Source organism: Schistocerca americana, chromosome 5 (genome assembly GCF_021461395.2).
Source record: "Schistocerca americana isolate TAMUIC-IGC-003095 chromosome 5, iqSchAmer2.1, whole genome shotgun sequence".
NCBI classification, from domain to species: Eukaryota; Metazoa; Arthropoda; class Insecta; order Orthoptera; family Acrididae; genus Schistocerca; species Schistocerca americana.
Window position 1 is genome coordinate 488,401,595 of NC_060123.1, and position 10,688 is coordinate 488,412,282.

General features: G+C 38.7%; 1 protein-coding gene across 1 annotated transcript in view; it reads left to right on the forward strand.

Annotated features, from left to right (window-relative positions):
• The window catches only part of LOC124616465 (cytochrome P450 6k1-like), a 39,086-nt gene extending 35,475 nt beyond the window's left edge, over positions 1–3,611 (forward strand). Inside the window, exon 4 of the mRNA XM_047144774.1 lies at positions 3,367–3,611. Coding sequence (XP_047000730.1) covers positions 3,367–3,545 — 179 coding nt within the window. The 3' untranslated portion in view covers positions 3,546–3,611. The remainder of the gene's footprint in view (positions 1–3,366) is intronic.
• Positions 3,612–10,688: the final 7,077 nt, after the last annotated feature.

The following is a 10,688-nucleotide window of genomic DNA, read 5'->3' on the forward strand; positions in this document are numbered from 1 at the left end:
CAGAAGTAAAGCTGTGAGGACCGGGCGTGAGTTGTGCTTCGATAGCTCAGATGGTAGAGCACTTGCCCGCTGTTTGTTGTCCATGTCTCACTTCCATACATGGTCACACTTCAGAAAAGACTTTCTAACAATTAAATATGTACCTGATGTTATAAATTTATCTTCTTCAGAAGTGATTTTCTTTCTGTTGCCAGTCGGCCATCATCAGGTATTCTGCCGCCTAATCTAAGTCTCTCAACACTGCCTGAATTAACTCGACTACGTTCCATTACCCTTGTTCTACTTCTGCTACTGTACATCTCATAACCACTTTTCAGGACGTTATCCATTTCGTTCATCTTCTCTTCCAAGTCCCTTGCAACAGTTACAACGCCATCAACAAACTGCAAAGTGTTCATTTCTTCTCCCTGAACTTTAATTTATTTTCCAAATTTCTCATCTGTTTCGTTCACAACCGAGTCAGTGTACAGATTGAATAAAACTGAGACTATCTTCAGAGTGTTATGCACAAATAGATTAGCAACAAGTCGTCTATCAACATCTGTCATAGATAATGTTGATTTGTGCACAAAATGTTACAACTGATTCACTTGTATTAAAAAGGGGAGAAGCGCTTCTTACTGGTTAATTGGATGAAATTTACTCAGATAAACAGAATGGAATCAACGGCGATACACTAAATAAAATGGAGTAACATAAACTAAAATCTCTGAAATCAATTTAGAAATTATGAACCATCAGTGTAATGAATGTGATTCGACAAACAGAAATTTGGGCAACACTGGTGTGTTGGGAAACTGTGGATGCACATTTATTTCGTAAAAATAGAACGAACAGCGTTTTTAATCTCATTTCTTCAACTGAAAAAAAAGCTAAATTTTTCTTTATTTGTTTGTTGAAAATTTCTTTCTTTCCTGACGCTACCCACCCATGGTGTATTACTTGACAGATTTCAACCCGTCAAATGGTCATGTTTAGAACAACATGTAGCATTGTGGTCTTGTAACTCTTCCAGGAACGTCAATTGTTACTCAATGAGCGACAATAAATGCTTTTCATTGAGTCTAAGACCACAGTACTGCCTACTGTTGCTCAGATGATCATCTGACACGTTTAAAGCCAGTCATACAGGAATACGAATGTGACTGTTTAAGAAAAAACATATTTCTTCTACTTTCCTAGTTTCCAGTTTTCAGTACTCCATAAACTTCTCCACCATATTGCCATTCAGTTTCTTACATCTATGTTCTTTCTTAAGTTTGTTACGTTCACTTGGGAGACTCCTAAATTCAAACGAGTTTCTGTCTGTAATTTTAATACTTTAATGTTTCTTTCCAGTTCTTTTCTTCTTTTCGTGATTCAGGCACCGTTGACTTTGTTTTCCAGAACTACAGAATATTTATTTTGTTAACCTGACCTCTTTCCTTCGCTGAGGATGTCCAAAAATGTACTTATTTAAGGAGCCCTTCTTTTTAAGTTTCCTGTTTTGTCTTTTAAATAATGAAAATGTCTACCGAAAAATTATTGTGAGAAAAAAACGCAGAGGGTTGGCTTTTTTATTAGGGAAGACGAAAGACGGTTCAGACAGAACAGATGCTGTGCAAATAATCTCTTTCTTTTACAACAACTAATGGAGAAACTTATAGCAGTAGGAAAGGACTTACATATCGCCTTGTAGATGTAGCAAAAGCTTATGACATACTTCCTAGAGGAAAACTGTGGAAAGCAGGGAAAATTTAGACATGGATAACCATATTTTACAGATTATTGTCGAAATGTAGAGAGATTATAAGGTACAGATTAACTGTGGGAGGCTATGAAAAATATAGATGGGGATGTCCATATTTTACTCACTATTATTGAAATCTACAAAGACGTTAAGGTACAGATTAAATTAATGATGAACTAAGAGCAAGAATGAGGGCAAATATAAGAGTGATAGATGGAACTGAAACAATATCATTGCTGAGGTATGCCGAGTTGTTGAGAATGTCGGGTTATTGGTAGGGTTTGAATGGAAATCGCCTGGTATACATAAACGCCACAGAACACGATGTTCTTGGAAATAACACATCAATGAAATACTGGAGCATCGCAATGTTTGTAATGAGAATGCCCTGAACAGAGAGATGTGGCGGAAGATAACAGGAATACAGCAAAATGTTGTTATTGTCGAGCTTTGTATTAATTAATTCTGACGTGTAGTAATAATAATCAACCATACCACAGCAACTAAGCCAGATCAAAGACTTTACGTCTTGTTTCATTTTCTTTTGATTTTCTTCTTGTGTAGTAAGCCAAATTTCAACGTGAGAATCAGATCACTGCTAAGTCAATTGGTAATAGATCTATTAGAACTGATGGGTATTTGAACACAAAATTTTCATTAGGTGGAGCCATATTATAGACCTTTCATGCTTTCATTCACCTGTTTGAAACAAGCACTTTCAATACGGTTCTTGTTTGTGTGCTATTGTGTATACTTCGTTTTAGAAGATGAAAAGACCACAGATCCTCAATAGTCATCTACAACAGGAAGTAGTGGAAGTAGATTTTGAGTGGAGAAAAAAAATTAAACCATGCTCCCTATACTACTGCAATAACATTTTGCGTTGTTAACCTGACCAAGTGATCTATTTGAAATACGCTTCTTTTTCACGAATTTGTTGCTCGCATTTTGTTGATTTATTACAGTCAACTATTTTCGGTTCTGCTGAGTCATCATTATAACTAACTAGCCAGAAATAACAAAAATGCAAAATTTCTGTTACATAGAAACAGTTAAAAATGTTAAAAAGTACAAGATAAGAAGAAAAAAGCCATAAACACATACAAGGTAGCGGGTATACTTTTTTCTCTTTATCTTAACTTTTTTAATACCTTTTAATTATATTTAGTAGTAATTTTTGTTTTCTTCTGGAGTTCTAGTTCTGATGTAACTGGTAAACTGTCATAAATCCAACAAATGCAATTAAGACATTTATGAATGAAAGAAGGTCATCGTATCGCATTGTTGAACAGTATATTTTATCAAAAGCCTTACTGCAAACGATGGAATGAAAACACAAGACAGAGTGATTTTGTTACAGTTTTCGAAACAGCACTGTCCCTACAGAGAATGGATGCAAGTTTCTGTACGCCCTGAATAAATTTAAGAAGTTTTCCTGCAGGGCCTCTTTGGCCTCTCTACGACTTGATACAATTCCACAAATGTTCAATATAAGGAATTATTTCAAAATTTTTTGCAGTCTTATGTGGGTTGAATGGGATTAAGTTTCTGACTGATTCTGGAAATTCAATGTTGAAAACATGTAGCATTATCAGTCACACCTACAAAGAACGGCTGACACATCTATTTTGTTGCAGGCAGGCGTTTCGGATTCATGCTGGTGAAGTTGGCGATGATACATCTACTGTCAAAATTTGATTTTCTGCCTGTTGGAGACAAGCAGGTAGAAGTACGCATGGATTCCAACAACCTCTTGCTGAGACCAATCGGCGGAATCGATCTGAGAGTGGAACTACGACAAGTGCCTACATGCTGAAGAGCTGCAGTGGACATCTTATACCATAATAGGATGGCCGTCTTATATTGAAATAGTATAAAAGATCATGTAATCAACTGGTGACCTAATCTCGTTGTGTTAGCTGGAAGAACTTAAGTTTGTTAGTTAACAACCAGTAATTCCATTGTGGGATTCTGTGCCAAAGGAATGAAATAAAATTTACTGTGCCGCTCATAAGCAATAAAACCATATTCAAATACTCTCCCTGTATCTTTATTCAAACATTCAAGAATCAGGATCAAGAACATTTAATAAACATCATTCTCTGACATTAAATATAGATCGCACAAGTCAATATTATCAATTTGGTTGAATAATGAGTATCCACAGAGTGAGGCGTGTATTCAATACTCGCAATACACTGAGTGCAAAACCCATGCACCTCGAGTGATATTATAAACAAACCAGCCCCAAACGCGTCTACATTAGACGTCAGTTTCAAATAGCTGCGGGCTGCGGTTCTTGGCCAATCAGAAGAGCAAATTTATTGCAGGTTCATGCAATGGTGGTTTGCGAATGTGTTCAGAAAAAAAATTTACTTACTGTATGAGAAATTTGAATATGTAAAATAACGTTAATGCACAGAACGATGGGAGCACATGTGAGTACTTTCTTCGAAATAATCAGAAAAATTGTAGGGAAGGATGGGGAGCAAGCAGTATATTTACATGTTGGTACCGTTAATGCGCCCGTGTTGTCATAGATTGACAAATTACAATTTTACGACTGCCTCAATACTTTATTTTAAAGATAAAACTGGTACTGCACAATTTTTATAATTTAGAGCCGGTTTTCATGAAGCAGTATTTTTTAAAAATCTCCACTTTTATTGCACCTCACTTCGTTGCAAGATTCCATGATAGTGTAGCGACGATGACGCGCGATGCTGGTATTTAGCGAATCAGCGATTAAAATAAGGTCACCAGATCCGTTACACATCTGTCGCAGGTGTAGGACTCCAGCACACTCGCAGCCGTCGTCGTGAGCTTTAATATCGTGGGACTGAAATTCCGAAGTGTGCACCTTACAATACGCGACACGGACGTATTTATGGAATATATAATAGTTCGTGACACCCTCGAACAATTTCGGTTCCGTGACTGATATAACATAGTTCAATGCTTATTCATATGAAATTACAGTCCTTAGAGTGTTCAAACCTGAAATGTAAGCAGTGCCGAATCGTGAGTATACATTCTGGCCGTTCACAAATTTTTAGATTTAGATAAATTTGAGAGTGGAATAGAATATGTCGTAGGCCTATCACAGTTATGCGTATGAACAAATTAATACCACTGCAGCCACTGCCAATAATAATAATGGTAGTAATACTAATAATGAGCATAAATTGCCTGACAATAAAAAGAATTATGTGGAATTTTGTTGTTTTGAACGTAATTCAGTTTGGGGAAAGAGCGAAGTAATGTGTAAACTTTCGTTACTCTCTGTTTCGCATTTTTGTGTGAGTGGGAGTTTTCGTGGTTATTTGTTTTTCCAGACAAGTGTACCGGATCCTTAACGAGAATATTGCCACGGTTACAAGCGAAAGCGAACCATGAGTGACGATAGTTCGATGGCGGTCGATAAGCAGCGCAGCACAGTCCCTCAAGAGACTTACAATAATGTGAGTACCGTCGTAACCGTGACCGACAGAAACCGCCGAGGAAAGGAAGTCCACTAAGTCCACGAATTAATTTCTGGGCTGAAAATCAGACATTTTTACGTTGCACCCACACAACCATTTATGCTTATATATGAAGATGGTATCTGTTCTTTCGGACACGTGGTTTATCAAATCCTTATGTATTTGACCCATAAGGCAATTACGTCACGCCAGTGTCACATCAGCAAAATCTCATTCAAAACGTGCACAGCTGAAGGTGTGCTCGCTGCCCTGATGCCAAGTTTCAGTGAGTCTAGAAGAGTAGCAATGTAGCAGAGCACGGTAGATTAAGTGCCGTATACAACCTCTAACAATAAAGTCTGGTGAATGAAGTCAGAGCGGTCGATCGGGCAACACGGGCGACTGACAACGCTGCAACTGCGTAGCAGCCGGTGTTGACGGCTTGCCCCTATCGTAGATCAGTTGAGCATCGTGTGTGTTCCGTGTTAGACCTTTTGGACGAAGTGGTTGTTTAGTGCGTTGGTTCTGAACTGAGAACTGGACAATGAACGAGCAAAGGACCAATTTAAAGTTCTGTATTAAGCTTGGCACTGAGTGAGGTGGCGCAGTGGTCAGCATACTGGACTCGCATTCGGAAGGATGACGGCTCAAACCCGTGTCCAGCCATCCTGATTTAAGTTTTCCGTGATTTCCCTAAATCGTTTGAGGCAAATGACGGGATGTTTTCTTTGAAAGGGCAGGGCTGATTTCCTTCCCCATCGCAGAGCTCAGCAGTGCATATTTATGGGAGGTGACTATTTCGAAGGACAGTGACATAACTATAGTTCGCAGTTCATATACGTTAATGTTACAGGACTATTCCCCAAACTTTATTGTCAGAGGTTGTATTTTAGGTTACTGCATGTGTGTTAAGTTTAATAGCATTCAAGGAAAAATAACCAATAAATTTACAAGGTGCTAAAAATTAGGGTGTTCATGTGCTTCTGTGCTGTCACATGGAAGCAGCCAATGAATGTAAGCCCAGGATGGCTTGCCATGAAGGGCAACAAAACGGGGAGTAGAATATCTTTGACGTACCGCTGTGCTGCAAGAGTGCCGCGGATAACAACTAAAGGGGTCCTGCTATGGAAAGAAATGGGATCCCAGACCATCTCTCCTGGTTATAGGGCTATACGGTGGGCGACAGTCAGGTTGGTATCCTAGCACTGTCCAAAGAGTCTCCAGACACCTCTTCGGCAAGGAATATCATTAACTGTAGTAGAACTGTCTTCAGTGACGAGTCCCGCTTCGAAATAGGCCCAATGACCAGTAAAGACGTGTCTGTGAACGCCCCAGACAGCAGGAAGATATCAGCCTTACTGTCGCCCACCATACAGCCCAACAACCAGTAACGATTGTCACGGGTGCCTTTTCTTTTCATACTGGGACCCCTTCGGTTGTCATATCTGAGGCACCCTTGCAGCACAGCGATATGTCGATTATACTCTGCACCACGTCTGTTGCCCTTCATGGAAAGCCATCCGGGGCTTACATTTTCAGGAATATAATGCCTGCCTGCATATGGCAAAAGTTTATGCTGTTGTCTTTGTGCTTACCAAACCCTAACTTGGCCATCAATGTCGCCAGAACTCTTTCCAGTTGAGAACGTTTGGATTCCTATGGGTAGGGTCCCCCTAACAGCTCAGCATTTTGACGATCTATTGCACCAATCGGACATAATTTGGCAGGATATCCATCAGTAGGTTGTCCAACAATTCTATCAATCAGTGCCAAGCCAAATAACTGCTTGCATAAGGGCTAGAGGTGGACTAACACACTATTGACTTGCTCAGTTTCTCTACAATTGTAATCATTTGTTTGTCTGTACATCTGCACATTTCCATCACATTTACCAATCTCTGTCCCATTCAGATAATTCCCTCATGGCGCTTCTTTTTTTTGGCTTAGAGGGTATTTGGCTTTACACCATGAACAATGCATTTTATAAACGTCTGACTGTTCATATTTACTTCCCTGTTGCCAGCTTCATTTACCTTTCTCGGCATTATAAACAGGAAACACATACACCTAAGAGCCCTACTGTGTTCCTTTTGAAACTCGATAGTTAAATCTTTAGGATTTCCATTACTCTGTGTTCACCAAAAAGTTCTAGTGTTTTGCTGATGTATTCTTCTTCTTTAACGATCACTAACCCCCCCCCCTTTATTTGACCATGTAGCATGCTCTAAATATACAATAATGCAGATGAATAGGATAAACAATCCAGTTATGGTCGACTATAGCATTACTAGTGTTCAGCTAGAAATTAGCCATTCTTAATGTATCATTTTTGATCAATGCATGCAATGCCTATTGGTCTGGCTTCATCCATTCATTGATCAAAAAGGAGACATTGAGAATGGCTAGTTTCTAGCTGAAATCTAGATGTGCCCATAAAAATTCCAAAGGACGACTGATGGTTGAAATCTATTAATTACAAGTCAATACAACAGTTGCTGCGTGCAATAGCCTCTGAAGGGGGGGGGGGGGGGGGGGTAACCTGATTACTAGTGTACTACTTGATACCGCCACATCGGTTCAATAATTGGCATAACATTGCAAAGCAGATAGTACAGAAGGGAAATGTCTGAGTCTGACTTTTTGGAAGTTTTAGGAAAGTGTGGTTCATCTGTAAAGGAGACCACATACAGAACGCTAGTCCGACCCATTCTTGAGTACTGCTCGAATGTACGATTTCCACACCAGGTCAGATTAAAGGAAAACATCAAAGGAATACAGTCGGCCTACAGACAAAAGCACTTCTTTGATCATGTTAACTGAGTCTTCTGTCGGTTCTTGGTAGAACAACATTATAATAAATGAAAAGCACTAGTTTGCTTTTGTTCTACAGTATTACTTTTATTACACAATCATTTCTTTCATGTACAGTTGTGCCTATAAATCAGAATATCAACGAGACTGCTTTTGATAAAATTATCTTTAAAGGTGAAGACGAAAACATATTTTAATTAATTAGCAACAATGCTGGGTATTTCCAAAGTATTATTTTTCCCTCCACGATGAAACGAAACTCTGTCCTTACTGAATGAGACAGCGCAGTGGATGAGACTGCCTCGTATTTGAGGTAAGTAAGGATCATAAACAGTCCTGCAATGCTGAGTTAACACTCTTATTCGTTTCGTGGCAGTACCGTGTTGCCTCTCTCAAATACCATTGACGCCGATTTTATCTATCATGCTTGTCCATGTAAGCTTATGCTCATACGTTATGGGCATAGGGATCTCTAAAGCTACGAGAATTTTACCATGATTACGAGGTAAATTTCGCTATACAGAAATGACGAAGCATACAAAAGAATAAGTAGATGTTGAGCACTCAAACATCAAGGAATGTCGAATGCCTCGTGCATTTAGTCAGTATCAGTGTTTTCTGTTTCTGCAATTCGTCTGCGCACATGGCTAGTAGTCACCAACGACTCACAAGCACAGTATTAAATAATTGTAAACCCAAGGCGTCGTGAGTATAAGATGAATTTGTGCAAAACGTACTTCCGTGTTTCAGTTGTTGTGGCTGCTATGCGGTTGCATATCATTGCTGCCGTCTACCAATAGTGATGCTCGTGTGTTAAGTCACAACCTAATACCAGGTAGGTAAAAAAAGAAGGGAGTTGTCATTTAGTCACAGACTTGAAGCTGGCGTCCATCACCTACATAGCCCAAAACACTAGGTTTACCGCATTTATACCTCCGTGGTTCACGTTTCGACCACCTGGCATATCTGTCGACTTTCATAGTCGTATCCCAAATAGCATCTTGCGTTTTGGTTGTGTGGAGACGTAGCTGTTTCATCAAAAATTCCAGCTTGTGTCGTTCATGGGTGAGCTAATCGATCCGATCGTTATCTAAAGTTTGAAGAAATCACATTTCATTCGTAAGTGGAGCCATTCAAGTAACATTTTACGAGACCTAAGCGTTGGAGAGCATTTCCTTAATCACATTTGTAACGTTGCACAATGCTGGAAGATATTTGAAAAAATTGTTTTCTTTTTTTACCCTGTTAATTGCTATTGTTTGCCACACATTGAATGACGCATCATAGAAGATTTCAAAGTGAGACGAGGTGTAAACTGCAGTGAGATTAATGCAGTGACAAACTAATAAAACAAGAATAGTATTCTGCATGGAGTGCATGTAGGTGTACCTCTACGCAGTCTAGGTTCTCTGACATTTCAAAAATCGTTCACTTTGTTGACATGCACAAATACAGTAGCGTGCCTTGCTTCTTTCCTCATTGGTCACGTTTTTGGGCCAACGAAGAGCATGTAGGTAAGTTTCTTGCAAACGTGACTATCAAAAATGTTGAGCATACGGGCAGAAAGCAGAAAATGTGACAAAAAAGAAGCTGTACCAGTAAGCAATCATTGGTTTCGGAGTTCCAGCTTCGTTTGCTAACGATACAAATATAATAAAAGTGGAATTGATTGGATTACGAAAACAACTTTTTCACATCACATATTTCTCCTCTTGATTATTCGAAATATATTAACGAAGACAAGATACATTAACGAGGCCAAATGTGTCGTTTCACTACTGCTTTTTGGTCGTTGGATTTTCAGCTTTCAACTCGTACGCACAACATTTTTTGTGTTCACGTTTGCAAAAAACTTACCTGCGTGTTCTTCGCTAGCCCATAAACATGTGAGGAAAGAAGCAAAGCATGCATGTCAACAAAGTGAATGATTATTGAAATGTCAAAGAAACAGAACTGTATACAGGTATACCTCCACGCTGAACAGAGTTCTTGTTCTATTAGATTGTCAGCGCATTAGTCTCACTGGCTGTAGTTTAGCTATCTCCTCACTTCGAATCTTAACTATGATGCGTCATTCAGTGTGTGGCCAATAACAGCAACTTACAGAGTAAAAAAATAAATAAATAACTTTTTAAACATCTTCCACCATTGTGGTATGCTATAAATGTGATTTAGAGGATGACATCAAACGCGTAAGACCCCTTAAGGTCGATATTTTGCTTTAACATGTATATGAGTAACTTTTTAGTAATGGAAACCTAAACTGTGTAAGATGTAGGCCTACCTTCCCAACAGCAGCCTGTTTGATTCTTCTCCCGGAATATTTCTAGCCAGTAACTTCATCAGGTTTTCAGAAGTAACCAAACACAGTACAACTGGAATGTACGTCTACTTTGAGCACCTGCTCCATTTTACTTTTGAATTTCGTTTTGAGGATTTCAAAGTATATATACCATGCTCTGTGATATACCAATAGTTACTTAGTTTCATGTTACATGTATCATTTGCACGATAAATTGTAAATATGCCTCGATGTTGATCATTTATTAGTTTTTATATTTTTTAAATTAAAGACAGGCAGATGTTAGTAATTTCTACCCATAATAATTCACTCATTACAGTAATACATAATTTTATGCGGAATAGGAGGAGTTACTAAAGAGAAACGTTTTCAGTTTAGTTTCAAA